This window comes from Neohortaea acidophila, assembly GCF_010093505.1.
Source record: "Neohortaea acidophila strain CBS 113389 unplaced genomic scaffold BDY17scaffold_1, whole genome shotgun sequence".
Lineage (NCBI taxonomy): Eukaryota > Fungi > Ascomycota > Dothideomycetes > Mycosphaerellales > Teratosphaeriaceae > Neohortaea > Neohortaea acidophila.
The window spans coordinates 1245935-1271408 of NW_022985510.1; the positions used below are offsets into that span (position 1 = coordinate 1245935).

Consider the following 25474-nt stretch of genomic DNA (forward strand, 5'->3'; position numbering starts at 1 on the left):
TGGAAGAAAGATCCTAGCTAGAGCCCTTCGCTTCCTTCTTCACAACCCCGTCAGCGACCTGCGGTGGCGCCGGAACCTCCACTTCATCCACCTTCCATTCCATCCCAATATAGCTGTCACTCACAACAACCACACTGACCTTCCTCTCCGCGCGACTCGGAGGCAGCTTCACCATCGCTTTCGTAGAAAGACTAGCCCTCCCAGCAGCAGGACCCCTCTTATCCGGCGACGGCCAATTGATCCTCTTCAGCGCCAGAACATCTCCATTCGCCGCATCGGCCACCAAGGCGAAAAAGCCTTCCGTTTGAGGCTTCGGGTAGCGAGGGGCAAAAATGCGCTGTTCCCGGCTCTGTGGTGGGTTGACTCGCGTCAAATTGATGGAGAAGCCGAGCGCGTTGACGTTTGTCACGCTGACTTGCAGAATGGGGAGTTGGGCAAGGGCTTTGTGGCTTCGAGCTTGGGCGTCGTTCGACGATGAGCCTGACTGTCGCAGTGCGGCGTCTAGCTCTTGGCGGGGGGAGGTAGTGGCTTCGATGAGCGATTGAGGCTTCTTGCCACTTTCCATCCTGCGTTTCTCTTTCTCGATGTCCACGCCAGGGAGGATGGAGAGTGCGCCGTCGTCCGGCCATCGGGCGGATTTGACGCACCGGAGCAGCGTCATCATCATTCTGCAGCTTTGCAATAATCCCATTTCCGTCAAGACGTCTATGCTGGCCTGGATGATACGGATGCTTTGATCGAGCACGGAGTTCTGATCGCCGACGTAATCGGTGATGGGCAGGTCGATGCGCGAGAAGTGGGCTTGCAACAGCAGGAAGACTTTGACGTGGGGATCCCACATCGGAAGACCAAAGTCCTCGGCTTGCAGTGGTAGATTCGCCGATAGCTCTGCGTTGATCAAATCCTCGTTGTGACGCACTGGTAGTTCATCGTATTCGGTCGCTTTGCACATCCAGGACAGGACATCCTGGAAACTGGCGTTGGGCTTGGCGTCTTTTGTGAGCTGGCGAATGGTTTTGTGCGAGAGGTAGTAGTAACTCATGATCTTGCCGAGAGGCGTCGGGTCAATGTCGCCATTGCTGTGCAGCGTGATACAGCGCGACTCTGCCAGCTCCTCCAGAGACTTGTCAACCAGATCGACAATGAAGTCATTTGCGGCCTCTTGGGCGGCCACGGTGTAGTTGTCCTCGGCCGACAGTTCCAAGCCGTAATACGATGGATTCTTGTGCAAACGGCGGAAAAAGAACGTCCAGGTCAGATAGTCCAGGGCGTCCTGCTTAGTAGCGATGGTTTCGGCCGACACTTCTGCAGCAAAATGGTTGTCCAGTACATTGTGTAGCGAAGATTCGACAGGGAAGCCGGTATGCAGGAAGTGCTTGTAGAAAGCTTTCTTGGAATCTTGAGTGAAGATGCGAGCAATTCCGGAGGTGTCGAATTGAGGCCTGCCAGCTCTGCCGAGCATTTGCAGCACGTCGGTGAGATCCATGTCCTTGTATCCTTCAATCTTAGCATCAAAGTACTGTGTACCTTTTACCACCACAAGATGGGCAGGTAAGTTGACTCCCCAGGCCAGCGTGCTTGTTGCCACAAGGATCTGGATTTTGTTGTTGGCAAACAGCTCTTCGGAAAGCTGTCGGTCCGACTCGACCAGACCAGCATGATGCAGACCAATGCCGAAGCTCATCGCCTCCCGGAGTGCCTCATCTTTGACACGACTCAGATTCAAGGCGAGGTCGTCTTCCGACATGCGCACGAAGCGTCTGGGATTGTCTTCCATCCCGCAGAAATTGATGAGATCTTTCGCTGTCAATCTTGTCTGGCGTCGAGAGGCGACAAATACAATGACAGGCTTGTCAGGAGAGTGTGATTTGATGGCGAGGAATGTGGGGCGGTTCATGCTCTGCATTAGAGGGCAGAACCCGCGTTGTTGAGGGAAGCCGTCAATGTAGATCTCAAGCGGCACGGGTCGAACGGAGTGTCGGAAGTTGAACAATCCTTCTTTCACGCCAAGCCAGTTTGCAAGGTCCATGGCGTTCGCACAGGCGGTTGACATGCCGACGAGGCGGATGGAGCCTTTTTTCTGCGAAGCAATGTAATTCATGCGGCTGACGATGATCTCCAGGATGGGGCCACGGTCACCGCCGAGCAAATGGATCTCGTCGATGATGACCAGACTGACTTGCTGGACGTAGCTTCGCGTTTGCCAGCTACGACTGATACCATCCCACTTCTCGGGAGTCGTGACGATGATATCGGCATCTCGTATCGTTCGCGTGTCCGGCGTGTTGTCGCCGGTGAGTTCGACTAGCTTGAGACCCATCTGTCTCGTGAGGCGTTTACTCCAATCTTGCACCCGTTCGCGGACGAGGGCTTTCATTGGAGCAATGTACACGACTTTACTTCCGGGACGTTCACGGAATGCCCACCACATCGCCAGCTCGGCTGCGATGGTCTTTCCTGAGCCAGTTGGAGAGCCGAGCAGCACGTTGGCAGAGGTGTGATACATGCAATGGAATAATTGCGTCTGCATGGGATTGAAGAATTGGAATCGTTGACCGTAGATCTCCTCCAGCAGCGGATTCTGCAGTGCTTTGAGAGGAAGTGGCTGCAGGTTCAAAAGATCCGTATACACGCTCTCCGTGTCTGGCCTGATCAGGTGTTGGAAAGAGACAGCATGGACCGTCTCGGCGCCCAACCACCGATCGGACACTGCCCGTACATAGATCTGGCTCGGCAGTGGGTCGGAGAGTGGAATGGTGAAGTTGAGCTCGTGGTCGTCGTAGAGTTTCTTCCGGCTTAGAATGAAATACTCGTGATGGTAGATCTCGCTTGTCTCCGAATTCTCCACCCAGATCCAGTAGCTCTCGCTCGTGCCGTGATGGCGGTCATTCCACCGGAACTCCGGCGTGACATAGAGCTTGATGCGCAAGACATCTCGGTTCAAAGGGGCGATTTCGGCCTCGACGGACAGCGTTGGAAAGTTATTCAGCAGCTTCGAGATCGTGCCGCCCATGCTGTGATTGTGAACCAGACTGCCAATCTCGGCAGATTCCATCTCTCGCAGCGATTCGATCGAGGCTGTTGACCCTTTCTCGTCCAGGTGTCGCAAGACTGATTGGGGAAGATCAAACTGTCGGAACGGGTGTTCATACGGCCAGACTCGCTTTTCGATGCTCTTGCACATGCTTAGCAAGATCAAGCACTGATAACCCCAGCGCCTGTTAAGCGCGATCATGAACAGCGCTCGACATATACGCGCCGCGTTCTGAGCAACATACGCCGTGTCACTGACCAGCGTGAAGTCTTCCAGATTTGCTTTGCTGATGTAGGATTGCAATAAGACGTTCGTCTTGCCTTGCTGAGTTCCGATGCCACCATCAATATCACATGGAGCTGCTTCTTCTTTCAATCGCATCAACTCCTTCTCTTCCGTGTCTCGGGATTGGATGTTGTCGAATTCTCCGCTCATGCTGATCATCTTCAGCACGTCGGCCTCGGTTGCTCGCGGTCGCATCATAGTGTTGAAGATTTCAATGGACGTTTGCAGGACGTAGTACTGGCTGGCGATTCTGCCCACATCCTTGGCTCGCAATTCTTCGGTGGTTTCGTTGAATATGATCATCTGGCTTTGCTGCAACACACGCGCGGCTTTGACGACCAAATCCCGCCGGCGTTGGACAAGATTCGGATCATCACGAATCTCCGCCCAGTCGATGCCATACGTGAGTGGATTCCTTCTCATGCGCACAAAGAGGTACGAGTAGCCCAGCCAAGTGACGGCTTCTGGTACACTGGTGACAGTTCCAAGGGAGATTTCGGCATTCAGATTGTCCACCATCTTTTTGCTGAATTGCGACTCGATGGGCTGTTGTTGAGTGACCGCAGAGAGGTAGTGCTGGAGCTTGTCTTGGGTTGTGAGGATGAAGCCGGTACCGGTGTCCCGATACTGAGGTCGACCAGCACGACCAAAAATCTGAAGGACGTCCAGGATCCCGAGATCGACAAACTTGCCGGCTTCTGCGCTGTACAGCTGTGTGCCTTTGATGATGACGGCTGCAGCGGGAAGGTTGACACCCCAAGCAAGGGTGGCGGTACAGCACAGAACTTTGAGAATGCCCGTGTCAAATAGTCGTTCTATCAGGTTGCGATCTGAGCGCGGCATGCCGGCATGATGAGTTCCAAGGCCTTTGGCCACCAACTCACGGATTTCTCGGCCTTTGGAAGTTTTCACGTCCCGCATGGCGTTGGAATAGCCTTCGTGAAAGCTGGGATCAAACAAATCTGCAACTCCCTGATCGGCTGCCATCTCGTATAGCATTCTCGCGGTCTTGACGGTGTCTTTCCGGCTATGCACAAATACCATGACTTGTTTGTCCTGTTCCAGAATCTCTCTGACCTTCTCGAAGGCGGTGTTGTCGAGGTTTTCGCGGCTCGCTTTTGACCCCGCCTTGCCCTTGATGCCGATGAAGTGCTGTTCAAGTGGGACTGGACGGAAGGACTGATCAAAGTAGAAAAGGCCAGCCATGCGATTGACTTTGAGGAAATCCGACACGTCGACATAGTTGGGCAAGGTTGCAGAGAGGCCAACAATGCGAATCAATGATTGCGTGCTCTCCACTTGTCGCTCCGTTCTGGCCACCAGAGACTCTAGCACAGCGCCACGTTCATCGTGAAGCATGTGAACCTCATCAATGATCAGCAGTCGGACCTTTTGCACGAGCTCGGTGTCGCCGGTGGACTTCCGAGTAACAACGTCCCATTTCTCTGGAGTCGTAACGATGATCTGAGTTCGCACAATCTCGGCCTTGGTGAGATGCATGTCACCCGTCAGCTCGCGTACCTCGACTCCCAACCATGCCAGCCTTTTGCCTAGTTTCTGTGTGATTTCTGCCGCCAGTGCCTTCATTGGCGCCACATATACAATTTTGAAGTCGTTTGTATGGACAGCGAACTCGGTCGCTTCAGGCTCATCAATGGGGTTGGGGTGAATGTTCTTGGCGATGGCGTTGAGGATTGTGAGCATTGCCGCATCAGTCTTGCCGGCACCAGTTGGTGCACAGATCAGCATGTTCTCGCTCGTCTTGTATGCAACAGGATACACCAGGCTTTGCATGCGGTTCAGGGAAGTGTAGCCCACAAACGTCCGCTTGCATAAGCCATCGAGGTCTGTGATTCGCACCAGCGGCCGGTCTGCACCTACGGTCCCCACTTTGGCCGCAGGAATCGTATACTCTTCGTATTTCTCGTGGTCTACACGTTCACTTCCGATGGGTAAGAGGTACTTTTTGCCATGGGCAGAGAGAGCATTGCCTGCGTCGTGCGCACGGTAGATGTGAGGATAGACAGGCCCGGTACGATCCTGGGCAGAGGCCAAGCCGGCGGATTTGTGTTCACGATCCAGCTCTCGGAGTTTGGCGTCTCTTTCGGATTTAGAAAGAATGCCGTCCAGAGATTTGACCGGTTCAGACGTGAGCGATGTCCGGTATTTGATGAGGTCGGAAACGAAATCAAGTTCGCCGAAGCCGACCATGTCAGCCAGAGTCATTTGAAGTTCATCATCATTGCTGTCAGAAGCAAGAACGGCCAGAATCTGTTCCTGGAGTGCATCGCCCGACAAACCCGTACTACTCTGGGCGATGTCATCGCAGCGAGAGCGAAGCCAAGGTCTGGATCCAACTGAAGCGCTTGAAGCGCCATCGCCGGAAGGGCGTTCATTCGGTGGCGACAAGTCGAAGCTCTCATCGCTGAAATCTTCGTCCTCGTCGTTGGAGATCAAATCCCAAATGTCTGCAGAGTCGGAGTCCGGGGAGAGCTCTTCGTCGTCCAGGTCGGCATACGGTGAAGGGCCAGTGTCGCCGTTGGTTTGGGGAAGCTTCAGTTGAGCGATGGCGGCACGCATCGACTGGAGTTGCTCCAGCCACTGCGAAGCAGCGACGTCTGCGTGTGGAGACATCTTTTTGCCCCGTCCAGATATCACAGCTCTGTTCTCGTAATTATTGAAGAAATCCAGGTCAGTGTGTCATCGAAATCCCGGGCAAACCTGAGCACATGGAGTGACTTGTTGCCTAATTCGGCGTTAGCAGAAAAGTCTATTTGCCTCGCGTGTCGCGCAACCATTTCCACCAACACTTCACGCCGCGTTTAACGATATTGTTATGTGGAAAGGAAAGGCGTGATCTGATGGTGAGGTCAGCCCTGCAGTATGTGCCTACACTACTGACAAGCATGCACAGGAGAGCCCCCACGAACACCAGCAGAGCTTGCTGCTCTCCCGCATCATCACAAACGTGGTAAGGAGAGGCAGGCTCCCCCATTGCATTCGGACGTATCACTGATTAAGCGTATAGGACAAACTCAACGAAGCCGTCATGGTCTTGAACAAGACTCTGCAGGTGCGTCATATCCAGGCAAATGCCGCTTCGTCTGATCTCTAGAGATGCTGACGTGATACAGGAAATCAACGTGAACAACATGAACATCGAGCTGGTGGCGCAAATGTTCAAGAACTACCAGTCGAACGTCTTGTTTCATCTTGAAGGTAGGTCATCACCAGGCGGGAGGATGTGGAATCTGGGACTGACGAGTGCATTAGCAACCGACAGCCTCAAAGAACCTTCATAGCCGGGCAGGAAGCGGAAATGAGGAATGTCCAGGATGAAGTAGATTGATATGATACCCACAGCTTCATTCAAGACATATTGAGTTGCTCATGCGCGCTCGTCATGACTTCTCTTTTGACATCTATCACGTTCTGTTTCCTACTGTTCCTACCACGCTCAGTAGACAGTAGCGGCAGAGATGCACGGATTGCTCCCTACGTAAAGACATTGCCCAAGTTATGCTCACGCAAGTACTCGCCGCCTTTCTCCAGGTACTCCTCGCGGCTGACAAACGCATTCCTGCTCTCCCCCGTCCTCGCCCAACTCGCCGCGCCCTTCCAAGCATCAAGGACAGGGTCCTTAGCCGTGCGAACAGCCAATTGCACCTCTGCGGGCAACACGGCTCGCAACTCCGTGCGCAGACGTTCTTCGAAGCCTTGGAAAAGCGCATAGCCGCCGGTGAGGAAGATGTCTTTCAGCATATCATCACGAGCGTTGTTGCCAGCGAGGCGTTGCATGACAATGTTCTCGACAATTTCGACAATGCCCGCTTGGTCGACGCCAGCGATGGAGGGCTGAAAGACGACTTCGGGAACGCGGATTCGCTCGACGTTGAGGTGGAATTGATTGCTCTCCCTCGCACTCTCGGCGTCGAATGGCCATGGGCCGCGCACGAAAGCATGCACCAAGGACTTGGTCCAGTCTGATCGTGCCTCTTGCGTGCTCTCCTCTGTGAAGTTCGGATCGTGCTTCAGGAGCTGTGCTTCGATGTTCTTGAGCTGTGCCCCAAGGTCCTCCTCTTCGTCATCGTCATCGTCGTCGTTCCGGCCCGCTTGGATCTCACGGTAAATCATCCAGTCCGCGTCATCGGCACCAAAGCCATCATCATCCGTGCCGCCTCGCCGTCGTTTCCGTCCGTTTGGATTGTCGGAGGCCAGATTGGCGATATGTTTCATGCGCATCTGGCTGGCTTGGGATTTGCGATTTCCCAGCTCCGCCTTTAACCGATCTCGGTCCCTGATCTTTTGCATTGCTGCTTGTCGTGCAGCTCGGCGCTCCTCCACCCACGCGTCCAGATCGGCTTCTCTTCTCTCATCGTCGAGTCGTTGCACTTCAGCCTGCCGCGCTTTCTCCGCGACCTTCTCCGCCTTTGCGCGAGCTCTTGCTTCGTGGTTGCTCTTCAGTAATCGCTGAGCTCTCTTCTGCTTCAACCCTTCCTCATCCAACTCTTCATCTGGAACGTCCAACAGAGGATAGGTTGGCGGCTCCTCCGGCTCTTCTTCCATATCGCCAACGTCTTTGTTGCGTTGTCGACGGATACTCTTCTCCATTTCCTTGATCTTGCGATCGAGTTGCGCCTCATCTCTGAACTCTTCGTCGTCCAATAAAGCCTTTATATCCTTCTTCGTCATATCTGGAAGCCGCTCTTGGAGAGACTTGTAGTAGTCCAGCTCCTGCTCCTTCTTGATGAGCTTTTCAAGCCGCATCTTGCTTGCCTGTTCCTGCAACCGCCGACCACCCTCCCGACGCTTCTCCTCCGCCCGTCTGATCTCCTCCTCGGTCTTCTGCACCACTTCCTTCTCCTGGAATGGTATTTGAATGATCTTTCCGCGGTCTTCCAGCCCCGTCCAGTCCAGTAGATGCAATGCTTCCTCGTCGTAGTCTTGGCTGATGTAGCAATTCGATCGCACAAGATCCTCGATCTGCGTGTCGTTTACCTTGCCCGAGGCTAGGAGTCCGGGATATTTCGATCGTAGCAGCCTCTGCAGAAACTCCACACAATGTGCCCTTCCCCAGTCTAGTCTCGTGGCATGGCTGATAAGCGGTTGCTGATTGACGACGGGAATCATGTGCGTGCTCATATTCGCCGAACTCAGCACCAAGCCGGTATTGCCTTTGTTGAAGTTGTAGCTGAACAGGCTGTCCACGCCATACGTCACGCTGGGGACGGAGTAGAGTTCGTAGAGAATCTCACTCATCACCTTTCTCGTGTACGGGAGGTTGGCCAAGGGCTCCGTCATGACGACCGGCCGATCGACCACGCCATTCGCGCCGTCAATGCCCAGCTTGATGAAGATGTAGTCCAGCAAGCCCTCTTGCGCATCCCAGTTGTTCACAATGTTACTCCCCGGCTCGTACACATTCTTTGCCTGTCCGCGCGCCGTTCCGTCGAAGTAGATCTCGGAGCCGATGAATGTCAGCTTGCGGTTGAGTTTGCGATCTGTATAGCGTGACATGAGCGGAGGGAATTGGAGTCGCGGGGTGGAGTCGGACTGCCATCCGGCGCGGATGTATGAGGAGCCATTGTCGATGACGATGGCAGTGTCGGGAGAGCTGCGTCGGTAGGTTGTCTCGTCTGCCGGGAGCTGTCCGGAGTATGGAGGATCGCTGACATTGTAGATGTGAGCAGGTGGGGCCTTGGGCGAGTTGCGGCCGGATTGCGCCTGCACGGGTAGGACGTAGTGAGGCATGATGGATGGCCCGGATGGGTTATCTGTAGTGAGGCCGCTTCATGTCTGTGGAGGATGAGGGCGAAGGAATTGCAGAAGGCGGGTTTGGCATGGAGTTTGCCCAAGCATTTCGAGGGCATATCGCTTAATTAATTTTAGAGTTTGGCGCGCGAGTCGCGTGCACGTGCAGCATATGGCTCGCCACGACTACGACTTGATCGAGAAGATAATGACCGATTTGATCTGATAGAACACAAGCTAATTCATTTTAGTAGTACAGTTATCGATTCTCTAATCCTGCGGCTGATCCTCCCAGAACAACAGACACCTCACTTCAATGCTCTGCCGTGTCGGGCCATAGTCTTCCTTGGCCGAGAAGGCGCAGTGCGGCGTGCGTCGTGCAACTCCGTTCTTCTTCGAGTCGAATTGCTTGATCAAAAGAGCCTCGTCCGGTCGAACACCCGACGCATAGTACCACCTGTGGTTGGGGTTGGTCTTGACTTCCCACGCCTCAGATCGCGACTTGGCCGCAAAGTTGTAACCGCTCTTCGCCTTCCTCAGCGATTCGGGCAGATCGGCGTAGACGGCGGTCAAGTCGTTTTCATCGACGGTGGTAGCATCGCAAAGGGCAAGATTGTCGCGTGTGACGACGCTGAAGGGCCGCCAGAGGTTGATGATTGCCCAGCGGCATTTCTTGAGCCTCTCCGCCTCCTCGGGCGATACTTCTTCCAGTTTGCTGTCGCGTACGAGTTCCGCGCCGAAGTAGCTTTGGTCAACATGCACTGTATTGTTCAGGTTAGTGATTATAATGTATATGGCGATCATGACCAGACCTACCGGAGCGATTGCTGGTGGGCGCGGTCACAGGGGCACTATCCGGCAAGTCCTTCTCCGCCTCAAACACCTCGTCCCAGCGGAGTCGACGGGCGATGTGCACGACGGGAAGCACCTTCGATGCACCGGTACTAGAGCACATGTGAGCAACAGTTGCGCCGGCCAAAGCATCGCCAGACACTTACATCTTCTTCAAATGCGCGCACACATCCTGGTAATACTGGCCCTTGAACTCCGAATCGTCGGCAACGTCGTTGACGGACGACTCAAACGGATCGACCTGGAAGCCCTGCTTGTCGACAGAAAATTCGGCCTCGCGTCCTCGAAAGTTGGTGACGTTGGCGGCGATGTGCTCGTGCGGGCGGCGTTTGTCCCGGACGGTGCCAGGCATCCAAACCTCTGCTCCGCCTCGCTCGACCTCGAGATGGTAGTTGAGAGTGGTCTCGAGGGTTTGGGGAGGGAGTACTGCGGCGGCGGCCATTGTAGTGGTGGGTGAGTAGTTGGATTGTTTGATGGGATATGCGTAGTTGAAAGAGGGAAATGAGGCTGCGAATATACTCGGTCTCGCAGGTATATATGACGGCGAAAAGAAAACCAGTAATCCGAGGATGTAATCGTTAGGATCCACGCTCTACTCGCCGAAATCGGTCAATGATGGTCCCCAGCAGGCAACGCAGAGAACGATTGGGCATATGACCAAACATATGCTGTACACAGGTACTCTCTACCCGGGGCAAGAAATCTCCCCCCAACGTCATGGCCGGTGTGAGCAAGAATAACCGTGGTTACAGAGGAAACACGCCTTTGCCGTGGCTATGGAAGCTTCGCCCAGTCGGCTCCCGGCCTTCCGATGGAGTGAGCGTCCCCGCATTTTCCACGCAAGCCACGCTCGCGATTGGACGCTGGGATATCGGGGTCCCATGGGGTGGCAACCACGTGGAGGAGAGGCTCCGAAAGCGCGATTGATTAGCGATGATGGCAAACCGCAGTGAAGATCCCCCATATTTTCGTCGCCTTGCATTTTCTCCTGACTTCGATGGCTCCGTCTGACAATCGTTGGCGGTCTCTTATCTCTTCCATCATTTCCCATTTCACGCGTCGACCGACGTTGTAGATCTTAACCATGGCCGACAGCCTCGCGCAGGCGAAGTACGATATTAAAGAACAGCCGGATTCTCAACATGAGCACAAGGAGCCCAGCGAAGGCTCGACTTCCGACGCCGAAAAACACGCTGGTCGTGACATATATCCCGTGCCGACGGAAGATCAAGAATATGTGGTCACGAAAAAGACCTGGCTGGTCGTGATGGTCGGTCATCTGTGCTCCTTGTTGAATGATTCTCTATGGCTGACTTGCTACAAGACACTTGCGTTCTCATATGGTGTCTCATTCTGGCCGGTTCCGTTCTTTTCAACGATTCAGACGCAAATTGTCACGGAATTTGGGACGTCGCCTCGATACGGAACTTGGTACTGTTGCACTCGGGAGGTGAAAAGGTTCGATCAGAGCTGACTGGAACAGGTTCACGTCCGTCTACATCATTCCGGTGGCCATCATATTCATGATATGCGGCGCGAACAGTGATTTGTTCGGTCGACGTTGGTTTATCATCGGAGGCAACATCTTCGTGTTCGTTGGATCGATCGTCGGCGCGACCTCGCATAGTCTCGGACAATCAATCGCCGCACATGTTCTGCTTGGTATTGGGGCTGGAAATTGTCAGATGGTAAGCAATCGTAACGATGACTTTTGTCAGCGCATCGAGATCAGTCACAACGATATTCCGACGGCTTCGCGCGCTTTTCCAGAGCAAAGGATCAGTTCGAGCACTCTGGAAATGGGAGAAAATACTTGCTGACCATAGACTTGTTAGGCTGCCTTTGCACTCCCCGAGCTTCTCCCCAACCGATGGCGACACATTGGCGTGGTCCTCGCAGATGGTGCGGCATTCTTCTGCGTCATCGCCGGCCCAGTCACAGCAAGAGTTGCCATTCGTCATGGTGAATCGGTGGGTTCTCCCCTCTCCGACTGGAATCACGCGTACTGACGGCAGGACATAGTGGCGCTGGGGATACTGGAGCATGGCAATATCAATCGCCTTCTCCTTCGCGATTCTCTTCCTCTACTACTATCCTCCTCAACACCCGCGAGGAACTCCCTGGGACCAGGCTCTCCGCACGTTGGACTGGGTCGGAATTCTCACCTTCACCGCCGCGGCAGCGATGATTCTCACCGGAATTGTCTACGTCCAGCTTGTTCCCGCCAACGCTCCACGCGTGATTGGTCTGCTCGTCGCTGGCTTCGCGTGCCTGATCTTCTTTGGGCTGTGGGAGACATTTGCGCCGCTGAAAGCCCCCCTAACGCCCACCCGACTGTTTACCAACAACAAGGGACGTACTTTGAGCGCCCCGTTCGTTGTAGGGCTCGTTACAACGATGTATTACTTCGGACTTGTCAGTTAAGCGCTCCAGAGATGCGGTAGAAGACGTGCAGAGCTGACGAACGGCTTAGAACTTGTTATGGGGCGAAATGATCTCGTACCTGTTCACGACGCCAACGACCCCAGTAACGCACATCTACTGGCTCGCAACAGTACAAGGATTTGGCACTCTCCTCGGTGGCCTCTTGTTGTCCTTCCTTGGGAACCAGGTTCAACACTGGCGGTGGCAGATGGGACTTTCGGTCACGTGGATGACTTTTTGGGGCGGGCTTCTCGCCTACACAACTCCAGCCAGGGAAGGACTAGCAATCGCCTTCGCGTTCCTATCTGCTACCGGTTTCGGGTGGGCACAGTACCTCTCGATCACATATATCCAATTCGGCGCCGACCAAACCGAACTCGGGATTGCGGGTGGACTCGCCGGCGTAGCACGCGAAGGAGGCGGCGCGATAGCCGTCACCGTCTTCCAAACGATCCTCGTCAGCGTGCAATCGAATTACGCGTCCTCCCATGTCGTACAGGCGGCTGAAAAGGCCGGAGCTTCGCAGAAAGTCGCAGAGGCTGTTGCCGCTGCGCTCCCTCTCGGCACCGTCTCCAGCGTCAAAGGCGTAACGACTGCCATTGCTACTGCGGCTGGAGCAGCCTTCACCGAGAGCTACGTGCATGGTCTCAGGTGAGTGCTTCTTGTGGAATTATCTGAACGACTCGATCTAATCACGTGACAGAACTGTCGCCCTCACGCTTTGCGGCTTCGGAGGCTGCGCGATGATTGCTTGCTTGTTCTTGGAGGATATAGGACCCAAGATGACGAGGAAGATCGAAATCTTCCTCGAAAACACGTCGGAGGCGCACAAGAACAAGTACCATTGATTCGCTGACTGTTATGGATTCACTCGCGATTAGAAGCAGCTACGTAGCAAGGCAATCCCTTCCAACCAGATGCGAGCGATTGTAGTTTCCAGAGGAGAAGCGCAGCGCGGCCGCGCTGCCGGAGTTATCGTTACCGCCCTTTGCATTTCTCCATCACCAGACGTTTGAGGTCGGCGTTGGAAACCCGCTGAAACTGCGAGACACGCGATGTGGACATTCATAGAGACGTCTCAATGCCTCTTCTCCGGAATTCGTGGGGGCAGCTCAAGGCGTTGAGTGTTTGGATAGCATGCCGACTCTAAGTCTGAGAGCGAGGGAGGCAGAAGACGGCCATCATCTATCCGTGCCCCTTCTCCACCGTCTCTTCTCCCGTGGACAAGGCATTGAGCGTTTCGTAAGAGGCTCATATGAGAGGGTGCAGCAAATGGCCAAGATCCATAATTACAAGATACACAACTTTCATCCTTATATGCAAATGACTCCCGGGGTATTATAAGGAAATCACAGCACACAATAGATACAACCCAGCCGGCATATCCGCTCCAAGCACCATCGATCCAAAACGGACTCCAATCACCGAAGCCCAGGACTGCCATCATGCCCCATCATCACCATCGAATGCGCATCCAATCCCATCAACCACGTAGTATCAAGCGCAAACTCATTCCCCTCGCCCTGCATCGCACCCAGATCGAAATCGATATTCGCATTCGGCGTAGTGCCGTTCGGCAAAGGCATAGGTAGAGAATGTCGGTGTGATACCGTGTCCATCCCATCGAACATCTGCGGCGGAGAGGGGCCGAACATGTTCCCCATGTGGAGGGCGTCGTTCATCCCCACGGGCACGAGGGCTTCACTGTTATGGCGCTGCGCTGCGTGGTCTGCATCTGCGTCGCCGGACGTGGTGGTGAAGGGCCGCGATCCGGCGCTTTGGCTTGGTGTTGAAACGCGGCGTTCTTTGAAGGAGGATCGGCGTTGGCTGGGTAGTTCTTCGAAGCGCTGTCGCTCTTCGTCGGTGCCGCCTGTGCCGAGACCGGCGTCTGCTCGCCAGTCTGCGCGCTGGATGGCGTTCTGAAGGAAGGCAGTTGAGTAATCCGCTGCTGCGTACATCTCGCGTAGTGTGGACATCAGTTGCATGCAAAGGGAAAAGTCCCGAAGACTCTTCAGAGATAGAGACTCGCCCGGCGCCAGAACGTCCTGCAAATGAGTCGCAATGGCGGGTACGAGGATGGTGATGGTAGGCGAAGGGAGGAAGCGGATCAAGCGGAGGGATTGCAAAGAGACCATCAGTGCGGTGATGCTGGCCGCAGTGTTTCTGACGTTCATCCGCGATACTTGGATCTCCGCTAGGATGGCTGGGCTCGGGGCGAGACTGCTCAATTGCGACAAGCGAGGGCTGTGCAGATACGAGATTGCAGCGCAGCGCAGCAAGTATAGAAACGTGCGGCTGAGGATGACACAGTCATTCCCCGACTGCACGTCTTGCTCCGTAGGGGCAATGTAACGCGCGGCCTCCGGAAGGCTCAACTCCCAGGTTCTGAAGGCGTTGTCGCAAGCGGCAAAGTGGTCGTCGTCTGGGCTTGGGGGCTCCTTGAAAAGCATTCGGGCCGTCTGAAGGCCACCTTGAGAAGCCAATCCGCCGTGACGCAGGGAGAGCATGTGGCTAATGCACAGCGACAGTTTCACCATTTCGACGCACAGTGTCGCGAGCTGGAGCTGCTGATACCCATCTTGCATCACGGGACAGTCGAAGGTGGTGAAGGCAGCATCGGAACCCGTTTCCATTTCGAAGTCGGAAGGCTGGAGCATTGGCACGTTGAAATCGACGTCCTTGATTCGAGTGGATGTTCCGGTGCCGAGGGCAATCTGCATATCGCGCATGTAGATTGACCACCAGATTCGCCTCCTCAATTGCTGGCTCCGGGGGTTTGATTTTGGCGAGACATCGAGGTCGCGATGTAGACCGATCTTTTGAGCCAGTGAGACAGCGACTTCGATCCAATGATGGGTCTCCTTCCGGCCATCTCGATCTTCCCTCCAGAAGGTCATGAGCAAAAGCGCCTGTACCTGTGCCGTCGAGTCATCCTCGTAATCGAGGTCGTAGAGTAGCCGCGTGCGATTGTAGAAGGCGCGCCTCGCCTCCCGCCGCGAATTGTAGCCTGCGGCGTTGAGAGAGGCCATGTCCACGGTGGCGATGCCGGTGAACATGATGGCCTGGAATAGCAACAAGCTGACGGGCTGCGAGCCATCGTACTGGCTCACAGTGCGGACGAATTGATGCAAGTCGATTAACGGGATGAAAGGATGGTTGAACTTGGCGTATGCTCGGAGAAGCTCGTCACGAAGCTGCTCCTCGGGGATGGTCAAGGCACCTTTGTTCTGAAGGTAGACAATGTCATCGTTACCAAATCGCTCCGGTAGCGGTTTGATCCAAGCCGGCAAGACTGTCGATGGAGCGGTGCCGGGCACGGAGAGGCGTTGTGAAGACGATGCACCCCCTGAACCCGGCGGGATGTAAGATTCCTGGAGGCCAGTAGGCGGTGCGGTGGATGCGTTCGCCGAGTTTACATGCTGTGGAAGCAGGTTGTTGGTGGGCCAGTAGGAGCCAAACTCGGTTCCTGGAGTAGTGTCTTGGGGCCGGGACGAGGTGGCGGACGTGGCCGGAGCATTTTCATCGTGGCCCGCTGATGATTCGATATGAACCCGCCTCCTGCGTCAAGCGATCAACAAGTGTCATCAGGAAGACACACGGGGCAAGCCTACCTTTTGCGCTTATTCTCGCCCACCACACACTCGGTGCCGTCGAGGCGACAGTGCACACAAGGCACGCCGTCCTGTGCGACGTTGCAGCGGATCTTGCGTGCGCGGCAGCTCTCACAGGCCTGGGCGGCGCGTCGCTTGACGGGCTTCGACGACGTACCCCGGTCGGGGGAGGTGTCGCCTTCGCCGTCCGGGCGCTGCATCACGTGGGCTGGATGGGATGGAGATAAGCATGCCGTGGGTGAGGTTGGTCCAGTCCACGATGTGGAGTGGCGCTCTTGCCTGAGGGAGATGCGGGGTCTCCACTCCAAGACTCGACTGGTCCAATCATGGACGAAAGCTTAAAATTGGGTTATATTTGGACACAATATGCACCGCCCTATGCCAGCGGACCGGATGGCTCTCTACCGAGTATGCGTCGCTAAAAGGCAGCAGATGCTTCGGTCGAATGCCGAACATGGACACACACGATGCCTGTCTCGCCCATCTCAACCGTAGGACCAGGACAGAGCCGAGTGTTTGAGGGTGAGGCGCACGGGCTGCACTCGAGCCCACGCGTTCGTGTCCGGCGGGGTTAGTCATCCGTCGACGTGACATGGATTGAAGATCACCGACGCGATGAAACGAAGGCGACAACAACACAACCACGACAGGACGGTGAGGTTGGTTGACAGCCTCAGGGCCACCATCCACCATCCCGCCGTCAGTCCATCCTTGCGGACGAGGAATGTGCAAGCGAGAAGCTGCGTGGGGGCGGAAATGCGTGGAACAATCAGTCCTAGGCAGTTTAGACATTCGGGTAAAAAGTTAGCTCCCTTGGACGAATGACTTCATGCACGCCGTTTCCCCGTGCATCAAATAGCGCACCGCCTCGCTCGCGATCGTCCGTTTCCTTGCTCGCTCAGTACGTGGGCACCGGTGTAGGACTAGCGGCCACCTCGCCGTCGCCCATCACCGCGACTCCACTTCCCTCTCCTTCTTGCATCTCGCATTGCTGCCTTATTCACTCCTTCACCGCACCTCACCGCACCGCACCGCACCTCACCTCGCCGCACCGCGCTTGGCCTCCTTCGTCTCCCACCCTCATCAACTACGCTCGGGAGCGGCCTGTGTTGGACGCTATTCCAATGCCTTCCTCCACCTCCCCTCAGCCCCGCCTCCCCCTCTCCCTCCTTCTTCCCCTCCTCCTCTCCTCCGCCGCCCTCACATCCGCCCAGGCCGCCTGTTACTGGGCTGCCGGTCCGCAATATCGATTGCCGGAGTCGGCCGGCGTGGTCCCATGCGACGAGAATGGCTACTCGGCCTGTTGTAAACTAGGTGCGTGGCCATCGCAGCATCTTCTCTCGCCAAGCACACTAACTCCTGCTCCTTCCTCCCTCAAGGCGACATTTGTCTCGCCGGCAACGCGTGCTACAACTTCGAAACAGATGACACCTACCAGTACGGATGCTCCGACCCATCCTACAAAGACCCTTCCTGCCCTTTCAAATGCGACTGGAATCCTGGTGCGTTGCCTACCAACATCACGAGTATTTTGGACCGCCAAGACTAAGACATGATACAGATGCATCTCCTTGGGTCGCCCTAGAGTACTGCCCGAGCTTCAACGGCATCAACGACACATGGACCTGTCAGTCGCCAGAAAGCTGCGGCTGCGAGTGGCGCTCGACGTACAGTCTGCTCCAGGTTCCGATAAGAGACTGCCAGGCGATGGGTAGCAATGCAAGAGTCGCAATTTACGCTACAAACACCTTGCCCGCCTACCTCATCTTGCCGCAGACCTATGGAGGCAGCACGCAGTATTTCTCCAAAGGCCAGACAGGCAATACCCCAATTGGCGGATGTACGATACTACCCTTTGCCACTCATTCGGGTCTCTCCCCATCTGACCTCTCTTCTGTTTAGACACCCCGACCTCCATCGGCCCATTCACCTCGCTGTCCATGGCCACGGAGGTGGTCATCTACGACAAGACCGCCGTTCCCGCTGCTAGCTACGGCTCAGCGCTTCTCACCGATGGCTCCCTACCGCCCATCCCCACCACTCCCACTGTCGCCCCGACTTCCGATCCCTTGGGCGGCAAGACCAGCACCACCTACCTGGGCTCTTCATACCCGACCACCAGCACAACATCCTCAACGTCATCTACTACTTCATCCGGGATCCACTCGAACGGGCACACGAGTTCCAGCAGCGGGCTCTCCTCAAGCAGCAAAATCGGCCTGGGGGTAGGTCTCGGAGTCGGCATTTTCCTCCTCATCGCCCTCGTCGTAGGCGCGCTCTTCCTCCGAAGACGCAAAGCGAAGCAGACCGCCGCCGCGACCATGGAAAAGAAGGAAAAGGACTACTACGACCCGTACAACCTCGGCGGCGAGCCCTCCAACATGGCCGAAGCGCCGTTCGTCGTGCAGGAAGCGCCATTCAGCGTCAAGGACGAAGCGATAGCGCGCAAGCGAATGAGTCCCAATGGCCTGCCAGAGCTGGATGCGGGACCGGAGCCGATTCATGAGCTGGACGGGACGAGCGCGTCTTCGCCGTTCCTCACGCCCAATCCTCCCTATACATCGCATTGATGCGGAGTTCGAGCATGTTGTGTTTAGCGGGTGTTTTATGGTGTTGAAGCGTATGGATTGGCGTTCCCAGCGTTTAGTCGTGTGTGCTGCTTTCTGTTCACTTGGCATTCGCATCGCATTGCGATTCCTTCGACGGCAACGTGACCTGGAGAGCGGAATGATCAACGAGGGTTGGTATTAATACGTACGTGGGAGATGATCTACTACCATCTCCATAACGAACGGCCGGGGGTGTTCTACATCCTCTACGATAGCTGTACAGAATCCAGAAGAATCCAAAACCTGCTCCCAGAGAAAGACTCCCAGCGTCTCGGGTGTGGAATGAAACGAAGGAATAGAGACGCCGGCTCTTCTTGCTCCTGTTGACTTCCAGCGTCGTTGGCAACACACACGCAGCTCTCTCACTCCTCCGCAACCTCAATCAGCACCGCCGTGCTCGTGCGGCTCTTGAACAACTCCACCATTTTGGGTCGCAGCGGTTGCGTGCTCTCCATGGAGCCGCGGCCTTGCTCCAAACTCTTCCTCACATCGACTTCCCTCGCCACGCTGACGTGCACCCTGTGCTCCGTGGGTGATCGAATGCGCAGATGGGCAACTTTGCACTGCTCGTCCATGTCGCCCATTGAACCGCTTTCAGAAATCGTGGTGAATGTCAGGGGAGTAGGAGGCAGCGAGAAGTCGGTGTGGCATTCTGAAGCCGGCGAAGCGCTTGGAATCTCGATGGCGAGTTTTGCAAAGACTCTGGCTAGTGGGGAGGTGGGGAGGGGAGGCGCGGTTTTGGATCTCTGCACTGGGCGGGGTCGATGCAGGGCTGTGAAGGCTTCTGCTACTGGGGATAGGACCTTCTTTCCGATTCGGTAGGAGAGAGATGTTGCGAGGCTTGGGGATGCGATTGTAATGGACTCGGGGACTCCGTTGACTTCGAGACGTGGTACGGGCATTTGTTCGACTTTGTGAGAGGAGAGCTCGAGTTTCTTGACTGATTGGACTCGTCCGAGTCTGCTTTGTCGACGTTCGAGCAGCGAAGGCCTGTTTTCCACGAGCAGCTTCTCAAACATTATGCTGTATCGCTCGAATTTCGGATCGGGCAGGTCCAGGTCTAGGTGTGGAGCTTGCACGACGACATTTGTCGCGGCCTGCTTGCTGAAGGACTGAGGGGACATGAGTGACAGCGGCGAGTCTTTGCGGGGATCGTTGATCCAAACATCGTCCTCTGGAATTCCATTGATAGTGCGGAACATCGGGCTGAACGAGTCCTTTTGGATCTCGACTGGCGAGCGCAAGGTCTTGAATTGGCCGTTTGGCATCAAAGCGGCCTTGTCTGTCTCAGCACGCGACTCGAATCTCGCTTGCCCCCGGGTGAGAGAGGGGGACCGACAGCGGAAAGGCGACAACGGTGTGGTGCCTCGTTCTGGCAGCTCGGCGAGATCGGGAATCAAGATATCCCTGTCCTCAATGGCGTTGGGCATCTTGAGTCTGAACAGCGGCTCTTCATACACGAGCTTTTCGGGCCGTCGTCCGAATAAGAGGCTGAGATTCCTCCAGCTTGGTTTCCTGCGCTTGATCGCAGCCAGCGGTATCTCCAGGTCGGGGTGGTTTGGTAGAGCTGGTGGCGGTCTGGTTGGAGGGGGCTGTGAGGGCATGCGGGGGGACGCGCTGTCGGCCGTTGCGGATCGACCCCATCCAGGTCTCGCATGGCTAGCAGAGCCGATAGCAACACCGATAGCGGGTGAGGGGAGATCGTCCAATGCGGATGGCGGAATGTGCAATGTAGCGCTCTTCGGCACCAGCGACGGCGTTGGGAAGCTGAAGATCTCGCCACCAGCCATGAAATCGATCTTGAAGGCTGGATGGTGCAGGTCTGAGCTTCGCCCTACCGCGGCATTCACAGTCCGTGGACGGGAGAAGCTGGCAGAAGTGTCTGCGGTCTTGGGGCGTTCAAAGGAGGTAGAGCGTTTTCGGTCCTCATGCATAGCAGTCATCAGAGCAGGGAGCTCCACCTTCTTCTTGCACGTTCTCTTTCCTGTAAGCCCTGCAGACTTAGACCGCTCGAGGATACCCATTGCGTGTTTGGAACGTGTGGAAGGGTCAATTGAGGCGCTCGAAGAATTGCCGGTGGGTGTTTTGTATTAGAAATAAGCAATATAAGGAACGTGACTCCTCCAGGGAGTGTGTAAATCCAGACAATAAGGAGCGTGGTAACGTGCACAAAAGCAACAACAACAAGAGAATGAATGACTCAAGGAAAGATACAAGGACAGTAGAGAGAAGACAAGAGGAAGTAAAAAGAAAAACGAAATGAAGGATGCACTCAGGCTGACCAGCATGACAATGCACGCGCACTCAGAGCAACACAGCATTGTGCCCCGACCACCATCGCGTTGACGCCCATCGGAGAGCCTTGCGTTTCGGCGCAACGTAGATCGCGAGTTTCAAGAGGCCTCGTGGCTGGACGCGGCAAGACCGTCGGACCAGACCAGCACGATCTCCACCCCCGTGGCTTCCTGACGCATGACATGTGGGTCAATTGTTGCGACGTCGCGGAGAGGAGCAGATCTGTTGGCCGGGCGGTCATTTCGTCAATCAGCCGCCGAGCCAGTCAGAGGGTGGAAGTGCAGTTGAAGTTGGTGTTTCATCTGCCGGTCCGTGCCGCCACCTCTCCTCTGCCTTTTGTTTCGTCGTTGTCCCTCATTGTACGGGCCGTGCGACCCTGACACTTACATCAGCTGATACGGTTGCACTTCACGAGACAAAGTCGTAATGAGTGAGCTCGGATGATATTCAATTGCGAGAGGTGTTCCGATATCATCAGATCGCGTACAGATGCCGCAACGGAGGCCGAGAAATACCGGCTTGGCGCGTCGGCCTAAGGGTTCTACCACGCGTCACTCCTTCGTCCAGCCTTGACTCTCTTGGCGCTTCGTGTAGACCTCACACCATCGCCTTGGAGCCTCAGGTGAGCACCGCGTGCGTCGGTGGAAGTGGCGGCGAATGCTTGGCTTACGCCAATCCAAGGCCATTCCGCTCTCTCCGTCCGCTCCGCCGTCATGCCATCCCGCACCCCCTCAGGCAGACTTCCTCGGCCGAAATTCTGCGGGACAACGTCTGCCCAAGCGGTGACACGACAATGCTCACTTTTTCGATAGACTTGTCCGGGATCTGTGTCGTTGTGGGCAGCGCCATGATGTCCGACACCGCATGAGTCCAAGGCCGAGTTATCACCCCTTCATCCCCCACGACTATGCCACGCGCAACGGGCCAAGAGGGTCCCCGAGTATGGCTTGGCGCTAAGGCTGAGTCTCTCAACCAGTACCACGTCATGAATGGCATGATTGAATGCTTGAATGCATATATGATAAGGTGTCCCACATGCTGTGCCGAGTGATCAAGTATACCTCAGTCATCTTTCCTACATTCTCTTCTAGTCATTCGCTTGGAAAGATCTGAACTTGCGCTATCCCTCACTAAACCTGAACTTACGAACACATCTACATGACAGGCAAGCATGGCTCCCGCCATTCAGGAAACGACTGAACATGTCCTTACCGCGCCCGCCCACGCTCTCACCTGGTCCCAAGTCGCGGACGAACTCGGTGCCGATACCGACGATGGTCTGACCACCGAAGAAGCCAAACGCCGGCTTGGAATACATGGCAACAACGAGCTTGGAGATGACGCGGGCGTCAATCCGGTCAAGATTCTGGTGCGACAAATCGCCAATGCAATGACGTTGGTCCTGATACTGGCCATGGCCGTCTCTTTCGGCATCGGATCATACATCGAAGGCGGTGTGATTGCTGGCGTGATCGTTTTGAACGTAGTCATTGGATTCTTCCAAGAATTCCAGGCTGCCAAAACGATGAACTCTCTGAAGTCATTGAGCTCCCCTACCGCAACAGCCGTCCGAGACGGTCAGAGTATGAGCGTTCCCACGAAAGAGATCGTCCCGGGCGACTTGGTCGAAATGAAGACGGGAGACACGATCCCTGCCGACGTTCGTCTATTCGAAGCGATCAACTTTGAAACCGACGAAGCACTACTCACCGGCGAATCGTTACCCGTTACGAAGACCGCCGATCAAGTCCTCGACTCCAACCTTGGTGCGGGAGACCGGACGAATGTTGCCTTTAGCTCTTCCACAGTCACCAAAGGTCGGGCAAGCGGCATTTGTTTCGCCACCGGCATGAACACGGAGATTGGAACCATCGCTGCCAATCTGCGCAAGAAAGACAGCAAGTTCCGCGCCGTGAAGAAGAACCCCGACGGCGCGACCGGACCGCATCGATACATGCAAGCCGTCGTGCTCACCTTGTACGACGCCGTCGGCAACTTCCTCGGCGTCAACGTTGGCACTCCACTACAGAGGAAGCTTTCGCAACTCGCTGTACTCCTGTTTTTCATCGCCGTGGTCTGCGCCATCATTGTGCTTGGCGCAAACAACTTCCAAGGTGATCGGGAAGTGATCGTTTACGCCGTCGCCACCGCTCTGTCAATGATTCCGGCATCGCTGGTAGTCATCCTGACTATTACCATGGCTGCCGGAACGCAGCGAATGGCGGAGAAGCGAGTAATTGTCCGCAATCTCCGATCCCTGGAGGCTCTTGGATCGGTCACGGACATTTGCAGCGACAAGACCGGAACTCTGACTCAAGGCAAAATGCTGGCACAATCGGCTTGGATACCATCCAAAGGTACATACACTATTGGAGAGACCGACGAGGCGTTCAACCCTACCAAAGGCGCGATCTCTTATCACCCGGAGGCACCCAAGGATTTGGCTGGGAACGAAAGAGGACAACCAGCCACTTATTCAGAATTGGTACGCGACAACAAGGCTTTCCGAGACTACCTCAGCGTTGCATCGTTGGCAAACCTCGCCCATGTGCATCAGAACGCCGAAGGAGAGTGGCTTGCTCGTGGCGATCCCACCGAAGTCGCCATTCAGGTGTTCGCTTGCAGGTTCCAAGGATGGGACCGCCGCACATCTGTCGAAGGGCGGACGGCCGGGAAAGCACCAGACTATAAAATGCTGATGGAGTTCCCGTTTGACTCTAGCATCAAGAAAATGAGCGTGCTTTATCGAGGTCTGCACGATGAGAAAAAGTACGTCTTCACCAAAGGGGCCGTGGAACAGGTCCTTCGGTCCTGCACTTCCTGGGTATCCGAGAGCAATGCGGAGCCCATCGCTCTCGATGACGACTTTGCCAGTCAAGTCATGAACAACGTGGAAGGCCTGACCAAGCTTGGGCTTAGAGTCCTCGCACTGGCTAGCAGACCGTACGAGGAAGAGTACCGGGAGGGCGAAGAAATCGACCGCAACGCCATCGAAAGCAACTTGGTCTTCCGGGGTCTGATTGGACTGTACGATCCGCCACGACCAGAATCCGCCGCATCCCTGCGACAGTGTCACGAAGCCGGCATTGAAGTGCACATGCTGACGGGCGACCATCCCGGCACAGCTGCTGCCATCGCTTCTCAGATTGGGATCCTCCCCGAGAAGCGGAAGCATGTGAGCAAAGATAAGGAGGATGCCATGGTCATGACAGCTTCCCAATTCGACGCCCTCACCGATGACGAGGTTGATGCTCTACCCATCTTACCACTCGTGATAGCACGATGTACACCAACAACAAAGGTGCGAATGATCGAAGCCCTGCACCGCCGCGATCGATTCTGCGCCATGACCGGAGACGGAGTCAACGATAGCCCCAGCCTCAAGCGCGCCGACGTCGGCATCGCAATGGGCATGACCGGGTCGGATGTCGCCAAAGATGCGTCAGACATTATCCTGACCGACGACAACTTTGCGAGTATCCTCGCAGCCATTGAAGAAGGCCGCCGGACATTCGACAACATCCAGAAGTTCGTACTGCATTTGCTCGCGCAAAACGTGGCCCTGGCTCTCACTCTGCTCGTCGGATTGGCGTTCAAGGACCGCGACAATCTGTCCGTGTTCCCCATCTCCCCCGTAGAGATTCTATGGGTGATTATGGTTACATCCGCCATCCCCGACATGGGCCTTGGATTCGAGGTGGCCGTGCCAGGCATCCTCCGGCGCCCGCCGCAGAGCTTGAAGCAAGGCATCTTCACGTGGGAGCTGCTTATCGACATGGTAGTGTATGGGGTCTGGATGGGCGCACTGTGTCTCGCAGCTTTTGTGCTTGTGTTGTATGGCTTCAGCTATGGCATCGGAGACGCCCGCGGATGTAACGACAGCATTGATGGAGGATGTGTGGAAGAGTTCCGCGCTCGAGCCACTGCTTTTGCCTTTTTGACTTGGTCTTCCCTCGTCCTTGCGTGGGAATGCTTGGATCCGCGACGCAGCTTTTTCCGCATGCAGCCTGGGTCGACCAAGTACTTGACGCAATGGATGCACGATATCTGGAGGAACAAGTTCCTGTTCTACTCGATCATGGCTGGTGAGTACTGCCGTTGAGCAAGACATGTCACTTCTACTAACCACCACAATCAGGCTTCGTTACAATCTTCCCAATCTTGTATATCCCGACACTGAACACGACGGTGTTCAAGCATGACGGCATTAGCTGGGAATGGTCAATTGTGCTCATCGAGACGCTGCTGTTCTTCATGGGCGTGGAGTTTTACAAATGGGTTAAGCGAAGGACGCTGAGGAGTCGAGCGGAGAAGAAGAAACGGGAGAATGCGTCTCAGACGCTCGCTTTCTCGAGCTACTCGACGCAGACGACACAGAGTAGCGATGTGGAGAAGGCTTGAGTTGGTCGTCTGGCGGCCGGGGAAGCCTTCCGGCGGATATGTAACTATGCAAGCGTGTGACGAATCGATCATCGCATTCATAGATAAGAGCAATAATGACCCAACAAGCTGTGCGGGGTTGCGGGATTTCCCCAACTCTGATGATCATCTGCAATCTCCGCACCGCCGCTCGCACAAACGATACATATCGCCGGCAATCGGAAAATGAACGT

General features: G+C 55.5%; 11 protein-coding genes across 11 annotated transcripts; 4 read left to right on the forward strand and 7 right to left on the reverse strand.

Moving 5' to 3' along the window:
• Window positions 1-13: 13 nt before the first annotated feature.
• On the reverse strand, window positions 14-6370 carry BDY17DRAFT_314555 (Sec63 Brl domain-containing protein; the record flags this gene model as incomplete). Its single annotated transcript, XM_033735829.1, has 6 exons — window positions 14-3130; window positions 3161-3218; window positions 3240-3265; window positions 3293-5261; window positions 5283-5937; window positions 6355-6370. 6 exons carry the CDS (start codon window positions 6368-6370, stop codon window positions 14-16), a joined length of 5841 nt encoding a protein of 1946 aa, XP_033594113.1.
• On the forward strand, window positions 6116-6713 carry BDY17DRAFT_289170 (uncharacterized protein). The gene is made up of 3 exons (XM_033732313.1): window positions 6116-6183; window positions 6234-6392; window positions 6454-6713. Exons 2-3 carry the CDS (start codon window positions 6369-6371, stop codon window positions 6619-6621), a joined length of 192 nt encoding a protein of 63 aa, XP_033594114.1. The 5' UTR covers window positions 6116-6183; window positions 6234-6368; the 3' UTR covers window positions 6622-6713.
• Window positions 6714-9159, reverse strand: BDY17DRAFT_289171 (actin-related protein, ARP5 class). The gene has a single exon (XM_033732314.1). It carries the CDS (start codon window positions 9068-9070, stop codon window positions 6815-6817), a length of 2256 nt encoding a protein of 751 aa, XP_033594115.1. The 5' UTR covers window positions 9071-9159; the 3' UTR covers window positions 6714-6814.
• A 125-nt stretch (window positions 9160-9284) lies between these two features.
• On the reverse strand, window positions 9285-10658 carry BDY17DRAFT_289172 (uncharacterized protein). The gene is made up of 3 exons (XM_033732315.1): window positions 10069-10658; window positions 9887-10014; window positions 9285-9831 (listed from the first exon to the last, which is right to left on the reverse strand). The coding sequence occupies exons 1-3, from the start codon at window positions 10362-10364 to the stop codon at window positions 9341-9343; spliced, it is 915 nt and encodes a 304-aa protein (XP_033594116.1). The 5' UTR covers window positions 10365-10658; the 3' UTR covers window positions 9285-9340.
• A 246-nt stretch (window positions 10659-10904) lies between these two features.
• BDY17DRAFT_342288 (fungal trichothecene efflux pump) lies at window positions 10905-13275 on the forward strand. Its single transcript, XM_033738013.1, has 7 exons — window positions 10905-11192; window positions 11247-11353; window positions 11406-11610; window positions 11758-11892; window positions 11945-12337; window positions 12396-12997; window positions 13050-13275. Exons 1-7 carry the CDS (start codon window positions 11007-11009, stop codon window positions 13192-13194), a joined length of 1773 nt encoding a protein of 590 aa, XP_033594117.1. The 5' UTR covers window positions 10905-11006; the 3' UTR covers window positions 13195-13275.
• Window positions 13276-13560: 285 nt separating this feature from the next.
• Window positions 13561-16192, reverse strand: BDY17DRAFT_350442 (fungal-specific transcription factor domain-containing protein). Its single transcript, XM_033738184.1, has 2 exons — window positions 15958-16192; window positions 13561-15904 (listed from the first exon to the last, which is right to left on the reverse strand). Exons 1-2 carry the CDS (start codon window positions 16155-16157, stop codon window positions 13768-13770), a joined length of 2337 nt encoding a protein of 778 aa, XP_033594118.1. The 5' UTR covers window positions 16158-16192; the 3' UTR covers window positions 13561-13767.
• Window positions 16193-16233: 41 nt separating this feature from the next.
• BDY17DRAFT_13395 (uncharacterized protein) lies at window positions 16234-17075 on the reverse strand. The gene has a single exon (XM_033729442.1). It carries the CDS (start codon window positions 16747-16749, stop codon window positions 16282-16284), a length of 468 nt encoding a protein of 155 aa, XP_033594119.1. The 5' UTR covers window positions 16750-17075; the 3' UTR covers window positions 16234-16281.
• Window positions 16540-18009, forward strand: BDY17DRAFT_13404 (uncharacterized protein). The gene is made up of 3 exons (XM_033729445.1): window positions 16540-17271; window positions 17337-17459; window positions 17519-18009. The coding sequence occupies exons 1-3, from the start codon at window positions 16779-16781 to the stop codon at window positions 17857-17859; spliced, it is 957 nt and encodes a 318-aa protein (XP_033594120.1). The 5' UTR covers window positions 16540-16778; the 3' UTR covers window positions 17860-18009.
• Window positions 18010-18785, reverse strand: BDY17DRAFT_13405 (uncharacterized protein). Its single transcript, XM_033729446.1, has one exon. The coding sequence runs from the start codon at window positions 18639-18641 to the stop codon at window positions 18159-18161; it is 483 nt and encodes a 160-aa protein (XP_033594121.1). The 5' UTR covers window positions 18642-18785; the 3' UTR covers window positions 18010-18158.
• Window positions 18786-18928: 143 nt separating this feature from the next.
• Window positions 18929-20590, reverse strand: BDY17DRAFT_320087 (uncharacterized protein; the record flags this gene model as incomplete). The annotated part of the gene is made up of 1 exon (XM_033736382.1): window positions 18929-20590. The coding sequence occupies one exon, from the start codon at window positions 20588-20590 to the stop codon at window positions 18929-18931; it is 1662 nt and encodes a 553-aa protein (XP_033594122.1).
• A 1287-nt stretch (window positions 20591-21877) lies between these two features.
• On the forward strand, window positions 21878-25442 carry BDY17DRAFT_289183 (Na(+)/Li(+)-exporting P-type ATPase). The gene is made up of 2 exons (XM_033732316.1): window positions 21878-24946; window positions 25000-25442. Exons 1-2 carry the CDS (start codon window positions 22033-22035, stop codon window positions 25260-25262), a joined length of 3177 nt encoding a protein of 1058 aa, XP_033594123.1. The 5' UTR covers window positions 21878-22032; the 3' UTR covers window positions 25263-25442.
• Window positions 25443-25474: the final 32 nt, after the last annotated feature.

Coding starts and splice junctions, on each gene's coding strand:
- BDY17DRAFT_289170 (XM_033732313.1), top strand. CDS start 6,369: ATGGTCTTGAACAAGACTCTGCAG. Junction 6,393..6,453: donor TCTTGAACAAGACTCTGCAG/GTGCGTCATATC, acceptor GACGTGATACAG/GAAATCAACGTGAACAACAT.
- BDY17DRAFT_289171 (XM_033732314.1), bottom strand. CDS start 9,070: ATGCCTCACTACGTCCTACCCGTGCAGGCGCAATCCGGCCGCAACTCG.
- BDY17DRAFT_289172 (XM_033732315.1), bottom strand. CDS start 10,364: ATGGCCGCCGCCGCAGTACTCCCTCCCCAAACCCTCGAGACCACTCTC. Junction 10,015..10,068: donor TGCGCGCATTTGAAGAAGAT/GTAAGTGTCTGG, acceptor CATGTGCTCTAG/TACCGGTGCATCGAAGGTGC. Junction 9,832..9,886: donor GCCCACCAGCAATCGCTCCG/GTAGGTCTGGTC, acceptor TGAACAATACAG/TGCATGTTGACCAAAGCTAC.
- BDY17DRAFT_342288 (XM_033738013.1), top strand. CDS start 11,007: ATGGCCGACAGCCTCGCGCAGGCGAAGTACGATATTAAAGAACAGCCG. Junction 11,354..11,405: donor TCGCCTCGATACGGAACTTG/GTACTGTTGCAC, acceptor TGACTGGAACAG/GTTCACGTCCGTCTACATCA. Junction 12,338..12,395: donor CGATGTATTACTTCGGACTT/GTCAGTTAAGCG, acceptor CGAACGGCTTAG/AACTTGTTATGGGGCGAAAT.
- BDY17DRAFT_350442 (XM_033738184.1), bottom strand. CDS start 16,157: ATGCAGCGCCCGGACGGCGAAGGCGACACCTCCCCCGACCGGGGTACG. Junction 15,905..15,957: donor GGCGAGAATAAGCGCAAAAG/GTAGGCTTGCCC, acceptor CGCTTGACGCAG/GAGGCGGGTTCATATCGAAT.
- BDY17DRAFT_13395 (XM_033729442.1), bottom strand. CDS start 16,749: ATGTCTAAACTGCCTAGGACTGATTGTTCCACGCATTTCCGCCCCCAC.
- BDY17DRAFT_13404 (XM_033729445.1), top strand. CDS start 16,779: ATGACTTCATGCACGCCGTTTCCCCGTGCATCAAATAGCGCACCGCCT. Junction 17,272..17,336: donor CTCGGCCTGTTGTAAACTAG/GTGCGTGGCCAT, acceptor TCCTCCCTCAAG/GCGACATTTGTCTCGCCGGC. Junction 17,460..17,518: donor CAAATGCGACTGGAATCCTG/GTGCGTTGCCTA, acceptor GACATGATACAG/ATGCATCTCCTTGGGTCGCC.
- BDY17DRAFT_13405 (XM_033729446.1), bottom strand. CDS start 18,641: ATGCGAATGCCAAGTGAACAGAAAGCAGCACACACGACTAAACGCTGG.
- BDY17DRAFT_289183 (XM_033732316.1), top strand. CDS start 22,033: ATGGCTCCCGCCATTCAGGAAACGACTGAACATGTCCTTACCGCGCCC. Junction 24,947..24,999: donor GTTCTACTCGATCATGGCTG/GTGAGTACTGCC, acceptor CACCACAATCAG/GCTTCGTTACAATCTTCCCA.